At 34.7% G+C, this 16,586-nt stretch overlaps 3 protein-coding genes across 3 annotated transcripts; 2 read left to right on the top strand and 1 right to left on the bottom strand.

Annotated features, from left to right (window-relative positions):
- Positions 1–2: 2 nt before the first annotated feature.
- Positions 3–2,213, bottom strand: LOC133286908 (hydroxycinnamoyltransferase-like). Its single transcript, XM_061484406.1, has 2 exons — positions 1,703–2,213; positions 3–1,238 (listed from the first exon to the last, which is right to left on the bottom strand). The coding sequence occupies exons 1-2, from the start codon at positions 2,114–2,116 to the stop codon at positions 291–293; spliced, it is 1,362 nt and encodes a 453-aa protein (XP_061340390.1). The 5' UTR covers positions 2,117–2,213; the 3' UTR covers positions 3–290.
- A 2,514-nt stretch (positions 2,214–4,727) lies between these two features.
- On the top strand, positions 4,728–11,822 carry LOC133286912 (peptide-N(4)-(N-acetyl-beta-glucosaminyl)asparagine amidase). The gene is made up of 17 exons (XM_061484410.1): positions 4,728–4,886; positions 4,969–5,022; positions 5,137–5,304; positions 5,443–5,541; positions 5,778–5,864; positions 6,209–6,291; positions 6,583–6,696; positions 7,280–7,334; positions 7,452–7,538; positions 8,192–8,247; positions 8,343–8,402; positions 8,555–8,642; positions 8,771–9,517; positions 9,608–9,668; positions 10,399–10,501; positions 11,044–11,178; positions 11,463–11,822. Exons 1-17 carry the CDS (start codon positions 4,809–4,811, stop codon positions 11,578–11,580), a joined length of 2,193 nt encoding a protein of 730 aa, XP_061340394.1. The 5' UTR covers positions 4,728–4,808; the 3' UTR covers positions 11,581–11,822.
- Positions 11,823–14,683: 2,861 nt separating this feature from the next.
- LOC133286945 (probable ribose-5-phosphate isomerase 3, chloroplastic) lies at positions 14,684–15,933 on the top strand. The gene has a single exon (XM_061484460.1). It carries the CDS (start codon positions 14,794–14,796, stop codon positions 15,661–15,663), a length of 870 nt encoding a protein of 289 aa, XP_061340444.1. The 5' UTR covers positions 14,684–14,793; the 3' UTR covers positions 15,664–15,933.
- Positions 15,934–16,586: the final 653 nt, after the last annotated feature.

Below are 16,586 nucleotides of genomic sequence, written 5' to 3'. Positions count from 1 at the left end.
ATTCTCTGGAGAGAGGTGAAATTATGAATACTTGTCTTATTTGGCAGCTTAATAATATGAACGAAATTTTACATTACACAAACAGGCTCCCCCTCGGAATATAAACATATACTCAACTGAAGCTTTATTCTTCTCTCCTTATCACCTCCCAGAAGTCTAGGTACAATCACCATCAAATCTCTGGGTTAATTCAACACACACACACATTAAAAAATAACTTCCCTGCACACGCACACACACATATAAATTAAAAAATAACTTCCCTGTGGATTATTTAAGCCAAAGGAAAATCAATGGTCTAACACACAACCAGTAAGAAGCATTGTAGGCTCCAGCTGCGATATAACTTGATCGTTGCATAGTTGAGGGAGTTCTTCCTCTGGCAGCATCACCATCACCGTTCTTGCAAGCCCTCCTTCTAAGGAAGGCATCACCATGATTAAACCTTCACCATTCATATTCCCCACGTGACATGAAACATGAGCTGGCTTCTCATTTTTGCTAAACATTGCAGCATATAGCAACGGTTGATCTGCTTCTTCTGACGAAATTATCATGTGCTCCATGCAAACACAAGTTAACTCAGGCCCATACATGCAAGTAGGTGATTTGAACTTCCCTCCCTCTGATTCCTTTTGCGACTCAAACCATTCTATGGCACACCAGATTTCTTCCTCTGCAACCCCTTCCAAGTGCCTATGCACTTGACTAGCTATGCTTCCTAATCGTTCACTGTCAGTGTCTTTCACTTTCAGTGAAAGCTTTGAAAAATGCACAGCATTTCCGAAATACCCAATTGGGAGGGGTTCTTTCAGGAGCCTCCTAAAGTCGGTGCAGATCGATAGAGAATGAGTTTGGTCATGGTTTTTTGGAAGCTTCAAGCGAGCAATACGAGTCCAAAACAGAGCCGAAAGGAAATCAAATGGGGTAGCATTGGGGCATTCATCATGGACTTTTGAGAGACACAGCTCGATGCTTGAACTTGAAAACTTGAAAGTGGCCGTGGCCATGTTTCTTGAAGGAGATGTTTGTGTCTTTGTGGATGGAATTGTTGCATAGCGAGTGAGAGACGTAGCATCTGCGTTTCGAAGTGAACTGAAGAAAGGAGGGTTGGTAATGGGCAAGCGTCGGTGTGCTTCAGTCCATGATTTAAGGAATGATGCTGCGCAAGTTAGATCAGCAAGCATGTGACTACAACTTAGTCCTATTGCAACACCTCCTTCTCGGAAGCTGTTTATCTGCAATACCCACGAATCAATATTCTACATTGTTCTTTACCAAATCATCCATTCTAACTATATAAGAAAAAACATATCTGAAAGATTGGGGAAAGTAAGACTTTTAAGTCTTACTCCTTATCTTAGTTGTTGATGGACGGAAATCAACTGTTGTCCTGTGTGATGTAATTAATAATTAATTAATTAATATGACTTCCTAAACTATAATAGTTGTATAAGGGATGAAGAGTAAAGTCTCAGTCTGAAATCACATGATCTCTCTCTGGGAAAGATTGTCCATTTTATGTTGTCTAATTAAACTGTATATAAATGAAAGGAAGTAAACAACGTGAGTGCTGTATAAGTTAGACCCTTTATTGTAAGAAAAGAATATGCAATTGGCAAATACAACAAATATAAATGCTAATGAAATATCTTGCTATAATCAAGTTGTTAATAGGAAATAGGAAAATAGGAAATGATACCTGAATTCGAAAGGGGGACCATTGGCTAGGATCATCTGGCATATCATCCCAAGCAATTAAATGTGACTCTTGGGATCCAGATGAGAGCCATTCATCGAGTGTGGTATCCACTTTGGCCTTTAAGACCCGAACACCCGCATCACTGCACCGAACTTGCCAGTTACCATCCATTCCTCGGGCCAACCGACCCGTCATTGTCGGGTACATAGTAAGAACCTCGGACAATGACTCCCTCAACGGATCAATATCAAACGATCCAAACAAGTTGTCGTCGTTCTTGTAGTAGAATATGATGTGGACAGTGTGGAAACCCATGGCATGGTCCAACGCGGATAGGGTATGGGTCTTACCCGACCCGGGTTTGCTGGACACAGCAGTTAGTTTTGAGTGCAGGGTTACCCTGGAGGTGGACATGCTTGTCACTTTCAGTAGTGGCTTTCTTTGCCTCTAACACACACACCACACACACACACACACACCAGACCAGATCATGCGAGTGGAACGAATCTCTATGTTGTATTCATTTGATGAACTAAATTAGCAAATATCTATGTGTATATATATACATATAGCAAAAGGGGAAGACCGAGGAGTGTTATTTTAGGTGGTTAATTGGTGGTAGTGGTACCGTTGAGAATTAAAGTCGACGGGTGCGCGTTGGAGGTCTTATTTATGTGTAGGACATTTTGCTTGCTTCCCATTTGAAACCTTGCATAATAATATCTGTGCCATATTATGGTGTATATGTTTCAGTTTCATGGTATTTTCTATCTTGTGCAAAATTTTCCATTGTTTTACTACCATTAATGCTGAAAGAATTGTTAGGCGGGGAGCCCGAGGAATATGATACGTGTGATATTATATATATTTCAATCCAAAATTTCAAAGTATCGAGTCGTTGATCCTTCCACTTTATAGCTTTCACATAATTCATTATCAATTAACGTGATACTTCGCCATTTTTGAATATATTAACAATCTCATCCTTCAATATAAAATCCATATTAATATACACTCCGACTATTATCAATGAGTTAAATTATATTAAAGTAAGTCTAACATTATATCTCAACCCAAAACTTTAAATACATTAAATTTATGGATCCTTCCAATTATATAGACTTCATTTAACCCATTATCAATTAATGTGAGATTTCATCACATTTTTTTTCAATTTTAATAATGGATTTGTTTATTGGAGATCTATAACAATAGCGATATTTCGAGAGGCATCTCTCTCAAATTCACCACTAAAATCAAACTCAAACTTTTTAAAAAAAAAAAAAAAAATCAAACTCAAACTCAAACTTTGACACAAATTTCGTCACATATGATTCTAAAGTTTGACCATTTGGAATTTTGATTGGAGCTTCCAAGTCCTATTCTGGGCAGGAAGATTCACAAAGGAAGATCTCTTTGATTAGTGGTTGAATGGTCTGATCGCAATGTAAATTAAATTAAAAATAAATAAGTATTTTATTTAATTGCTTTAGAGGAATCTTTAAAAATTAAAAATAGAAAATGAAATAGAACAGCCTTACTTGCACGGGAAAAAATTTAAAATATTATTTTTTTAATAAATAATTACGAATAGGTTGCTGTTCTGAACCTGATTACAAATATATTGCACTCATTCACATTCAAATTGGGCGTGACTATTCACGCCGAAATTAGGCGTGACTCCCATGACATTCACGCATAATTTAAGCATGACTCGTCTGGTGTTGACACGTGGCACAAAAGTTAACAATTTAACCGTAAAACTTTATAAGGCTATAACTTTTGACTCGGGTATCCGAATCAGATAATTCTTTTTTTGATTCCACATAACTTTTCGAGATCTATGCAATTACGCAAAGACATCTCATTTGATATATTTTATCTCTTACAAACACAGTTCAAATTTGCAATAATGGTACTACAAAGATGACACCAAAGTAAATTAGTCCATCTATAAATAAGGATATTTAATATCATATTAAAATATATACTTCTACTAAGTGTTTGAAAAAAAAGGCATTTAATGTTTTATGACTTTTTTCTTTAAAGTCATTTAAATTATATATGCCTAAGCGAGAAAAAATAAATACATTTAAAATAAAAATAAAAAAGAGACTAATTGGTATAAGAAAAAAAAATTAAACCTGAAATCGAATCTGAACTCTTAAGTTTGAAAACGTCTCTAATACAAAATAATGGTTGAGTCTTGCTGAGTCTTTATGGCTGGATACGTTGGAAGCTTATGAATGCTTTTCAAAAATAAAATCTTTCTTTCTTAGAAATTTAGAATATTTATTTAATTATTTTCTGTATTAATACAAACTTTTTAAATTAATTTTTGAGTTTAAATCATAAATGAAATATTTATTTTATTTTCCTTATTAATAATATTTATTTTTAATTTTTTTTATTTAAATCACAAACCAAATCTTTATTTATTTTTTATATTAAAAATTAAAAAAATTGATTTTTTTAATTTAAATCACAAATCAAATCTTTATTTATTTTTTTATATTAAATCACAAATGCAGAACTCAGAGTCTTATGGTTTAAACGCTCTTATAACACCATTATTGCAAATATGAATTGTTTTCTGAGAGATAAAATATGTCAAATGAGGTGTCATTACGTGGATTTCGAAAAAATTTGTGGAATCAATTTTTTTTTTTACCTGATTTGGATATCCGAGTCAAAAGTTATGACTTTTCAAAGTTTTACGGTATGTAAATTGACTTTTTTGTGCCACATGTCAATACGAGACGAGTCACGCTTAAATTAAGCGTAAATGCCTTGGGAATCACGCCTAACTTAAGCATGAATGAGTGCAATAGATCCGTAAATAATTTTGAATAACTATATACTCATAAATATTTATTAAAATAATAATATTTTAGAAAAAAAATTTGCCTACCTGCAATTTTAAATTTCTTTATATTAAAAAAAATAAAGAAAAAAAAAAAAAAAAGTCAATTCAGCAAGACTCATATTTTTCCTCCCAAATGGGATTAAGTCATCCGGGAACATTATGATGTCTTAGCGTATCCGTGAAGATCAGAGCTAAAATAATAAAATTGGAAGTTGAAGATAAGCTGAGAGAAAATAAAAAATGGTGGCTCGGAGATTTCATGTTCTCCACAATAACTCCAACTTTGATCTTGATTACGACACCGATGACGGCTTCGAAGTATGCCCCTCTCTCTCTCTCTCGCGCTCTCTCTCTCTCTCTCTGTCAATTATTCACTCTCAATTTTCATTCACCACTGCAGGTTTTTCAATTCCAGCTCTTCTCACTCACTTTTGTTCCACCTGATCAGCAAAAGGTCCCATTTCCCTTCCTCCCTCCCTCTATTTTCTGATTATTTTTATTTTTATTTATTCTCAATCCTCTCACCCATTCGTAAAGTTTGATTCTTTTTCTTAATTGCATTTGATAGATTTATGGAGCCGAACATGATACCCCACTGGCCACTGACTCTGATCTCATCTCTATTTCTGAAAAACTACGACTCGTCTCCATCAACGACCCAGTACTTGAACCCGAACCCGAATCAAGCACTGCCGATTTTCTGAAATCAGATGAGGAATTCGCCAGACTCTTGCAGGTTTGCTGCATTAAACACATTTTCCTTTTCTGCGTTCACTGTAGTTGCAAGTTTTGGAAAGGGAGGAGTGCGTTCTATATGTATTTCAACTTTCAACTTTCTTTCCCTGTATATACAACGTACACTATATCTTTACAGGCAGAGGAGGAAGCGCTTATGTTGCAGCAATATGTTGCTAGTGAAGACACTCAGCAATTTGAGAGTAGAGTACGGCCTTACGTTTCTCAAGTCCTCATGGTATTTTTCAGCTTATTCTTATATTTGTTTTGAATGAGGAGCACTAGACAATTAGTTCATAATCATGAAGCTCCATAGCATGTTAAAACGAGGTTTAGTTTTGCAGGAAAGTAGATAAACGCTAATTGGTTTAACGAGATGCTTGCTCTGTAGAAGAAACAGGATTACATGTTGTCCTTGTGAATATTATATAACAATTGATTCCATTTGTTGATTGTTATGATAATATCTTGCAGTATGAGGATGAAAGGCGCCAGGAGGCTGCTCGGAAGACCGTTCGTGTGGAAGAGCTTGAGGAGAAAGCCTTGGTCTCTTTGGCCAAGGTAAGAGTTGTATTTTTTTTCTCTTTCAAGACAACATCTTTGTTCATAGTAATCAAATATGTAATTTCTTTTTAGAGGATGCCATTGTCATGTTGTGTTGTGTTAACTCTAAACCAACTCTTTTACTATAACCATCTGTCTGACTATTGTGGAAATTCATTCACCTTGGATTTGTCTGTCTTCATTTTGACAAGCACTTGTGTGTGGATATCTCCCTTTCTGCTCGTGGTTTTATATGATGTTTATCTTTTGAGCTTGTGATGCTGTTGTCATTTCATAAGCATAGCTTTTCGCATTCTGCTACAATTGTTTTGTAATCGGTAAGGCTGATAATCATTTTCCAGGAGGGGAACTTCAAGCCATCAAAAATAGAACAAGACCATGCTTTCCTGCTGCAGCTGCTTTTCTGGTTCAAACAATCCTTCAGGTTTAAATGAGTTATTATATTGGCTATTCTGTTTTTTATTAATGCAAAATGAATCAAATGCGTTAACGGCTAATGACTCCGTAAGGACAGAACATAGTAGATCACAGGTCTCTTCTTCATAAAATTGCTGAGTTATTATGGTTTAACTCAAATATGATTCATGCAATGTTTGCGGCTGAGCTGCATCTTTTTTATTTGTCACTGTGAAAGACACCACTTAACCTTCATACCTGTTCTCTTTTGCTAATTCCATCTGATCTTCTTTTTTTCTTTCTTGTCCTCATCTAATAGTTGGGTGAATTCACCATCTTGTCATGATTGTGGCAACGAAACTAAAAACCAGGGTATGACTGCTGCACTTCCTTCTGAGACTCTTTATGGAGCTTCCAGGGTTGAACTTTATCGGTATGACCATTCAATTTATACCTTAATTCAATGTGAGTTTGCTTTGTTTTCCTTGTACTGAGACCAGAAATGTGGCTTTGGTAATTATCATAATTGATATATATATATATATATATATATATATATATATATATATATATATATATATCTTAATTTTCTTGTGACATCATGTATTTGAACTAATCATAAACCTTCTTTAAGCTATAGTTAATCAACTGATCTGTCTGCATCGTTTTTTTATTTTTTTTATTTATGATCAACTTAATAGTTTCTTTAAATTTGAGAGTATCCTAGTCGCCAAGTTCAACAGGCTGTTTCCTTCTTGAATTTATTTAGAACAGGTCTTGGCTGGCAAATCCTTTTTTTAAATGCGCTGATGTATTCCTCCAATACATATCTACTTACATTTAGGAGATCTGGTGATAACCAGTTATTTGATTATTGTTACTTGAATTATGGCCTGTTGCTTATAAAACATTTTAGTAGATTTATGCTTGTGTTCAAGAATTATTTTTTAGCTTCTTTTATTTGCCCGACTTACTTAATTTTCCAGTTACTCACATTTTACCTTTCCACAACACAGCTGCACCTTTTGCTCGAAACTGACTCGCTTTCCACGATACAATGATCCAATGAAGGTATTCAACTTGTGTCAAATTGTTAATATTATAATATATATACTTGGCCAACTGCCAAACCATACTATGCCTATCACATTTATGTTGGATACTTCTTTATTCTCTTTCAATTTGCAGATTGTGGAAACAAGAAAGGGCCGCTGTGGGGAATGGGCCAATTGCTTTACACTCTATTGTCGAGCTTTTGGCTATGAGTCACGTCTGGTTTGTAACTGGATGAAATTCAGTCTTTTCAATATGCTGATCTATATTAAAATATTATGCTAGAATTGAGTAGATAATGTGTAACTTTTCCTTATCATTAATTTCTAGGATGTTTGATTTAGAACTGATTTTGAATCAGAGGTGCTTATTTTTTGGCATAGCACATGATGATTCTGATATTACAAATGCTGTGCCAAATGTCATGTATTAAATATCTACATGACAATGTTGTGTTTTGGTAAATGATCTAATTTTAGTGTTACATGAAATATATTTTCAGTTCACATATACATAGAAAAAACAGAAGTCATGCTGGATATTCTAAATTAAGTTATGAGCCATAAGGAAAAGATAGGCCTGGGCTAGAAATGTAAATCTAAGTTCAATTTTTTAATTTATCTTGATTCTTATTGTATGGTATTTTTGTGCTGGTGTTCTTTGATTTCTTTGGGTTGATTGGGCCAGTTTTCACTAACTAGGGAAAATGAGTATTGAATATTTATTTCCTTACAGTTTTGCTAGTTAATTTTTTTATGATGAACTTTCAAGTCTTTTGAACTTTTCCTTTCACATATTTTCAACCTGGGGTATAAATGTGCTTGTTTATCTTTTGAGGAATACGTTTTCTGTCTTGGATTTTGGTTGATCTCCAGATCCTGGATTTCACGGATCATGTTTGGACCGAATGCTTCTCTCAATTATTGGGAAGGTAAAATTGACTCAAGAGTTGCTGGTTCTTGTAATCTTCTGTTAATACTATTTCTGGTTGGAAAGTATTTGTTCTGAGGACCTATGATCTTACAGATGGATGCATCTCGACCCATGTGAAGGAATCTATGACAAGCCATTGTTATATGAAAAAGGGTATAATTTATTTTTGCAGTACTTTTCTCTTTTCTGTATTCATTGCTTTCATCCATTTAATTGACTGTGAGAAACTAGTTCTCCTTGTACTATTAGAAGTTTCCATCTTGCTTGCATGTTTTCTCACCCTTTATTTTTAATCTGTGCCATAGGTGGAATAAGAAATTAAATTATGTAATTGCCATAGCAAAAGATGGAGTTTATGATGTCACCAAACGATACACAAGGAAATGGCATGAGGTAGGTTTTACAATTGATATTCTTTGTTTCCTCGTGTTCTCTTTATATGGAAACTTTTTTCACATGCATAAGGATATCTTGATTTATTGATAACTGAAAGAGTTTTTGTATCTTTTTAAAAACTGGAGGTCTTATCTCGACGTACTATGCTTACTGAGCCTTCTTTGTCATCTGTACTCACTAATATAACAAAAGAGAGACGAAGAGGCTTTGCGTCTCATATACTTTCAATTATTGAAGCACGAGATAGAGAAGAAAACCAACAACTTGAGAGGAGTTTACATTCTGAAGATGATGAGTCACTCTCATTACCTGGAAGGAGAAGTGGGAATGAGGAATGGCGCAAATCCAGATTAGAATTGGGTTCTGATAAGCTAAGTTCTTCTGCTTGCGCAGTTCGATTGTGCATAGATGAGCACGTGACAAAGACTTATAATGCATTTTATCCAGTTCTTTATCAATTTGTTGAGGAAGAAGTAACAAAGTCTGAAGCTGTTGAAATACTTGGGATCGTTAAAGGAGTTCTCTTGGATCTTCGCAATTACCCCTTTAAAACAAGAAGGACCCCCATTGATTCAGTTCTAAATAAACCAAAATTTCAGAAACTGTTGCCATCTTTTGATGACTTACTTGTTGCTCTTTCACTGGAGAAAAAGATGAATACAGATGGGAGGGTTGAAATTTGTTTGGCTGGTAACCCTGTACTAACTTCTTTAGCATTGCCTGTTGTGCTAGATGCTCTGGATGACATGATTTACAATCTTAACAAGTGTGAAAACTATGGGAAAGATATGTTCCAGTTGCCACTTCTAAAGTTAAATAGAGTACATTCTGGTTCTGTCATTGCAAGTGCAGAGGAGTTGCCTTTTGGGATTGTAAGTTTGTAACAGCTGGCTTATTTTGTATGTTTACCATTACTTGTACCATAGAGCATCCATAATTTGTTCTTGTTTAATAAATTATAGGTAACATCAGCATTTGATGGAACTCGAATATCAAAATGGGAAGAACCAAACGGAGCAAGAGGTATAGTCTACCAATTAAATAACTTATTTGGGTTTCCAAGCTTAAACATTGTTCGATATAACTTCTGGATTAAGACGTTGCTGTGTTTCACCTACAAATGGAAAAGCACGATTACGACTCTACCATTAGAAAACCACAAGTGCTGTGTGTCACCTACCATGTAGTTCTACTAAGTACTAACTACACTTGATATTCTTAATTGTACATATTGATGAAATCTTCTTAAGGTAATTATTGATTTATTGTAACTTCATAGGAGATGAAATTTCTGCCAACTGCATCAAACCATTACTTGGTATTTTTATCTTTCAAGTATTTTGCCCACTTCCTTCAATCTTCTCATTGATATTAGTTGACAACTATCAAATTTTATAAACAGATTCTATCTTACAATTTATAGCTTTAAGCTACTAATAGTCAAATGTTCTTTGGTAAATTGACAATGTATAGCTAGTTTCTCTGCATTGATGATTCTATATTAAATTACTCATCCGTAGGTGTTATGCTCTGTTTGCATTCTGTCTTCAAGACATAAATTTTAAGATTAATGAAAAAGAATTTGTAATTCTGAGACATAAAATTCAAGCAAGAAACCCAAGAATAACCAGGTTAAATGCTAGTGTCAAAAGTATAATTCCATTTTATTTCTACTGTCCACCGCAGTCTAAAGGTGCAGAAATTGCTTTCTTTATGCTAATATTAAAAAATTCTCATATTTTTGACTTTGTAGGTTGTTGGGTCGTGTATAAAACATTTGCTAACAAGATGTTTGAGCTTGTCGCATATGATTTAATGTCAGCCAATGATGCACCAGAAAGGGATCCAATGGACTGGTATGAACTTTAGGATATTTGTTGAAAAGATGTTTACTTTACTCTTGGTTCTTTTTATTATTTGTTATTAATTAATGAATAGTTGAGTTACTTTGCCTTACCTTATTGCGTTGTCTATTCCAAATTTAATCCATTGTTAAAACTTGTTACACTATTAACAATTAAAAAAGTGTCACTTGATTGTAGTAACTTGATTTTTATTTTTAATGAAGCTCTTAACCGATTTTTAAACAGGTGGCACAATATAGTTTATTGGTAGTATTAAACATACTATGCTGTCTGTTGATCAAAATTAAATCCTTAAAAATAGCATGTAAGCTAAGCCAAGCAAGTTGTGAGTGTGTGTATGTGCATCTATGTTGCTCTGCCTGTTAGCAACCATATGCATCTGATGTTAAAAGTGTTCATTGACTGGCTCCTTTTTCCTAAAAATATTCTGGTGAACCTTTCTTTTCTTGGTAAGGAGTTGTCACGCATAAGCTTCAGTTAATAAGGCATGTGTTGTGCATTCATATCTTTCCCGGCATATGTTATGTTCCCAGGATTCTTGAAGGGAGCAATGATGAGGGGATCAGCTGGCAAGTTTTGGACAAGCAAACCTCTCAGTTCTTCGAAGACCGTTTCCAGCGTAGAACATACATGATCAACTCAGCAAGTTTTCCATCTAATGTTTTCAGGTAAATTATTAATTATATATAGTATAATGTTTTATGCTAAATGGAATCACTTCAATTAAAATAATTTAAACAAAACTAATGTTTAAGCTGATCTTTTTAACCCATTTATAATAAAATATACTCTTTTACTCATAAATAAATAGCTAATTATTAAGAATTTCAAAACATTTGAACAAAATGAATTATTTATTTATATATAAAGATGAAATTTAAGACTTCGATTGTTCTGTTTTATAATTCTTGTTCTTGTTCTCTCCCAATTCATAAAAGTTATGCCTTTGCAGGTTTAGGTTTCTGGCAGTCAGAGATATTCACTCTACTTCCCGGCTGCAAATTGGTAGCATTGACCTCTATGCCAAAACATCATCAAATATTGGTAAAATGTCAACTGAGTTGAGTTGAGTTGAGCAGATTACATTTGATGACAAAAAAATAAAAAAATTAAATTAAATTAAAGGGTTATTTTGGGCATTATACAAAAACTGAATATGGTTCGGCCCATGCTAAGCTTTATTTTGGGCATTGTGAAGGTGAATGTACAGACACAAGCATTTCTTGAGCTATATTTGCCTTACCAGTAACTAACTGAAAATCACATCGGTGGCCCTCTTGAATATTGCTTCAGTACATCGTGTTATTTGGCACGTTATAAGCTTTTTTTACCTGCACTAAAATCAATATGGTCAGAAAGGGCCTAGTGGTTTTTTCGTCTGAAATCGTGCTCTTATTACCTTCAAATTCTAAATTTTGGTTGTCAAACAATTCCAAAGAAAGAATATTCTCTTTTGTAAATTGGAAAAAAAACAAATCACGTGAAAGCAGCATAATACAATTGCGGACGTGTGTACAGTGTTGTGTTGAAGTGCGTAAAATATCTCTTTATTTTCATGTCAATTCCAATTCTTTTAAGGGGAAAACTTTTCTTATTCTACACAAAACGAAAATTTATCTCCTACTCAAATAAAAAGTGGGGCCATCGTTTCAAAAAAATAAATAAAAAATATTGACACATATCTCCATGTGTGTGTGTGCAGGAAGCACTTCTTGTCATCTATTGAAGGAGAAAATCATTTCCCTTCTTTTAATGGTATAATTATATGTGATTAAATAATATAGTAATTTTGATAACATAAAATAGATAAACATGCAATTCGAATGAATACATAGGCTGTCATGCAAATTAAATAAGGGATATATTTTTCTTATGTTGTAGGAAAAGAATTACCTCATGTTGTAGAAATAAAAGTATAAGTGGGACCCACATGTAAGAGGAGAGAGAAAAAAAAAGTGGTGGGACCCAAACCATTTTTGTGTGTGTAGGAAAGATGTTTATCTCATGTAAAATGAGATAAACATAACCCATTAAATAAATATAATTTACATAAGTGTGTAATCTTTTTCTTTCTTTTTTTTCATCCATTTCCTTTTCTTCAACATATTAACTGATAAAATTAGTGTACAATGTAATCATCCCCAAATACAAAATCTAAGTGTCAATCAGAAGAAGATTTGTACGCAAAATGTAAACAAGCATAATTTATACATTAGAAATTAAAAAAAAAACTCTGTTGCAATTTTTCTATAGAGCAATAAAATATCTTTTCAATTTTTGTTTTGGACAGTGACTCCATGGTCATAACTTCCTCAATGGTAACATATTGGGTTAGTTTTAAGGGTTTCAATTTTCTTATGTTATAGACATATTTTATGTGGGATCCATATATATTAAAAAATATTACACGAAAATCGACGTATCACTAATAAGAGAAAATAATTCTTTTATAACATGAGAAAATATTTTTTTTTCTAATATATGATATTGTATCACATAGTTCATCAAAATAGTGATCATAGCTTCTGTGATCTAAAATTATTCAAAATTGACGGTTCTCGGATTGTACTAGTCAAATAATTGATGAATCAATAAATATATTAAAAAAATATTACAAAAAAAATGTACTTTCATTCCCATTGTAGAACCCTTTTGAATTGGCAATATAATATAAATTTTAATAGTGGCGGAACCACGTTATGCATGATTGCACGGGGTCTTGGCGCGAGCTAAATTTCAAAAATTAGTCACATTTTAACCGTGGCTAATTAATTGTAATTAAATAACTTTTCACGATTTAATATTTTGCACCAACTAAATTTTCTTTAACCCTAACTAGGTTGTGAGGTTGGCTCCATGAAATTGTACGTGCTTACTATACCATGTGTAGAACAAATTTCTCCAAACTTATTTCAACTCAAATAACTATCTAAGAAGAGAAATTTAAATTGTGAAGTATACATACTTTCTGTATTAATGTATTGAATTCGAGCAAAATTATTAATTCAAATAATGTTATGGATAATTTATTATTTTATTAATAGATTTTGATATTAATTTGATCAGTACTGCATAAAAGATATAAAGGATACACGAAATGAAAAAGAATGATGAAAAACGAGTAAAAGTATTAATTAATTGGGATAAAAAAGTTTAAAAAAGAAAAAATAGGTAGGTGAATGAAGGAGGACGAGGAGTAGGGGTGTAAATGGGCCAGGCTGGCCCAGCCCAGCCTACGGCCCGGCTTACATTGAGCCCAGCCCAGGCCCAGCCTTTTAGAAAAGTAGAGTAGGCTTAGGCTTATAAAAAAGCTTTTTTAATAAATAGGCCATAGGCTAATTTTGTCAAGCCCGGCCTACAGCCTTGTAGGCTGGCCTATTTAATTTATTAAAATAAAATAATAAAATAATATTTATTTTATGTGGCAAAGACACAAAGTACCAAATACCAATATCTCTTACTTTTTGTGCTATTTTATTTTATGAAAGGAAAACTTGTCTAATGTCTCCAAATTTTACATGTTGTTGCAGCTTAATACCATAGAGCAATGGGTACCTTGCTGGATTATGATGTTACTAATGATGATCTTTCAATAATACTCTTCTTTCCCTTGTCTTGATGGTGGTTTAAAGATTTTTAGATGAATGACATTCTCTTGTAGACTTTATTTCAGCATCCAGTAATTGTATTTTTCTTATTTTTCCCATTTCTTTGACTTTATTCCTCTATGATATACATTCTAGAGCTGAGGTATTATGTTGACTCTTTCTTGTTTGTCATTTTTTTCTTATGAGAAGTACTAGTGCATGCATGAATGGAACATTCTTTACTACAATTATTTTTTTTGCTTAGTATATATAGTGGGAGGCCTACAAGGCTTGTAGGCCATGTCTGACTTTCTTATTTTTGAAAATGGGCCGGGCTTGGCCTACAGATAAAGCCTTTAATAGACCAGTAGTCCAGATAGGCTGAATTTTTTTTTACGTAGGCTTGGGCCAGGATGGCCAAAGCCCAGCCCAGCCCATTTACACCCCTAACGAGGAGCATGTTTGTAGAAAAGGAATATCCAATTTCGTTTAAAAAAGTAAAATCCAAGCACTATTGAAGGATTGGAGGGTTGAAGGAAGAGCCAAATTAAGCTGCGGTCTGCGTCTCAGTCTCACACTCTCACTCACCACCAACCAAACCAAACCAAAGATATAAGATAGCAATTAGCAAAGTGAAGTTAACTGAACTCAACACACACACACACACACACACAAAAACTATTGTTATATTGTTGAATGTCAATGGCCTCCTTATCCCTCTCTTCGCCATCGCCTCCATCACTCTCATCATCACACCACAATGCCTCCTCCACCCACCTTATCCTACGCACCCCCAAATCCCTTAAACTGCGCACCAACCTTCAAAGACCTTTCTCCCCACTCTCCGTTCGAGCCATCACCCTCACCCAAGACGACCTCAAGAAACTCGCCGCCGACAAAGCCGTCGAGTACGTCAAGAGCGGAATGGTCCTCGGCCTCGGCACCGGCTCCACCGCCGCCTTCGTCGTCGCCAAGCTAGGCCAGCTCCTCAGTTCCGGCCAACTCAAGGACATCGTCGGCGTCCCCACCTCCAAGCGCACCGAAGAGCAAGCACGGTCTCTCGGCATCCCTCTCTCCGTCCTCGACGACAATCCCCGTCTGGATCTGGCCATCGACGGCGCCGACGAGGTTGACCCCGACCTCAACCTGGTGAAAGGTCGCGGCGGAGCCCTCCTGAGAGAGAAGATGGTTGAGGCTGCGTCGGATAAGTTCGTTGTGGTGGCTGACGACACGAAATTGGTGACGGGGCTGGGTGGGAGTGGGCTTGCTATGCCGGTGGAGGTTGTTCAGTTCTGTTGGAAATACAATTTGATTAGGCTTCAGGAATTGTTCAATGAAGAAGGTTGTGATGCCAAATTGAGATTGGATGAGAGTGGGAAACCCTACGTCACTGATAATTCGAATTACATCGTTGATTTGTACTTCAAGACTCCAATCAGAGATGCCTTGGCTGCTGGATCTGAGATTTCAGCTCTGGAAGGTGTGGTTGAGCATGGCTTGTTCTTGAACATGGCCACCTCTGTCATCATTGCTGGCAAGACCGGTGTTGAAGTCAAGAACAAGTGAAGTGCATTTCTCATTATTTTTTGACGTTATCTATCTATTGTTTTTGTTTTGGATTCCTATCCCCTAGTGAATTTATAATAAGTTTAAGTTGGATGGAAGCAATGTGATATGATTATGATTCATATTTAGTAAATGAAATGAAAGTCATGCTGAATGTAAATGTGATTCTTCATAATATTTAGTATGGAGATTAACAAGGAGAAGAAAAATGAAATAGAAATTTGATTCAATTGCGTCGTAATAGTGCCGCAAGCCGCGTCATACGAGCGTTGCGGTGTTTTATCATAAGAAACCGCTTCGCGCCGTATTAGAACGCAATAGTGGCCATTGCGATCGCAAATCGCGGCCATATTGCTGTAACGGTGTCAATTTTTTTTTTTTTTTTTTTTTTTGATAACAGCAAAGTGTCAATTTTTCCTAAATTTAAATGTGTAATAGAAAGTTTTTAAGGATTTTTTAGTCTATCTGTGTCTCTTTCTGGTCATTTCTGTTATTGCTGCCTTTAAAAAATATTTTTTTTTCGTTATTTCTGTCATATATTTATTCCGCTATTTTCGCAACCACAACTCACTATGATGTTATAGCATTTTTTGGGGTTGGCCGCGACATGCCGCAATCTGCATTGATAACTTTACAATAAATATAAGAATTAAACAGTTTAAGAATTCGCAACTTTAATTCCAAGAGTACCTAAGCAATTAAATGCCCAGAACAGAAACTATTTCATTATTGTTCATATTCCCCGCAATTTTATAGACTATATGTCAAGTTAAAAATTTATTTTGGATTTCATACATTCACTGTAATAAGGAAAAACGGAGATGTTGAGAAGATTGAAGTAATTGGGGTACCCCTACCAACCCCACAATACCCCCGATAGCAAGCTACAATGTATTTCAATATTTTTTCACATAAAAAAATGG

This window comes from Gastrolobium bilobum, unplaced genomic scaffold, assembly GCF_033153095.1.
Source record: "Gastrolobium bilobum isolate Gb01-03AN ecotype WA unplaced genomic scaffold, APGP_CSIRO_Gbil_v1 utg3810, whole genome shotgun sequence".
NCBI classification, from domain to species: domain Eukaryota; kingdom Viridiplantae; phylum Streptophyta; class Magnoliopsida; order Fabales; family Fabaceae; genus Gastrolobium; species Gastrolobium bilobum.
This window is presented reverse-complemented; position numbering and strand designations above follow the sequence as displayed.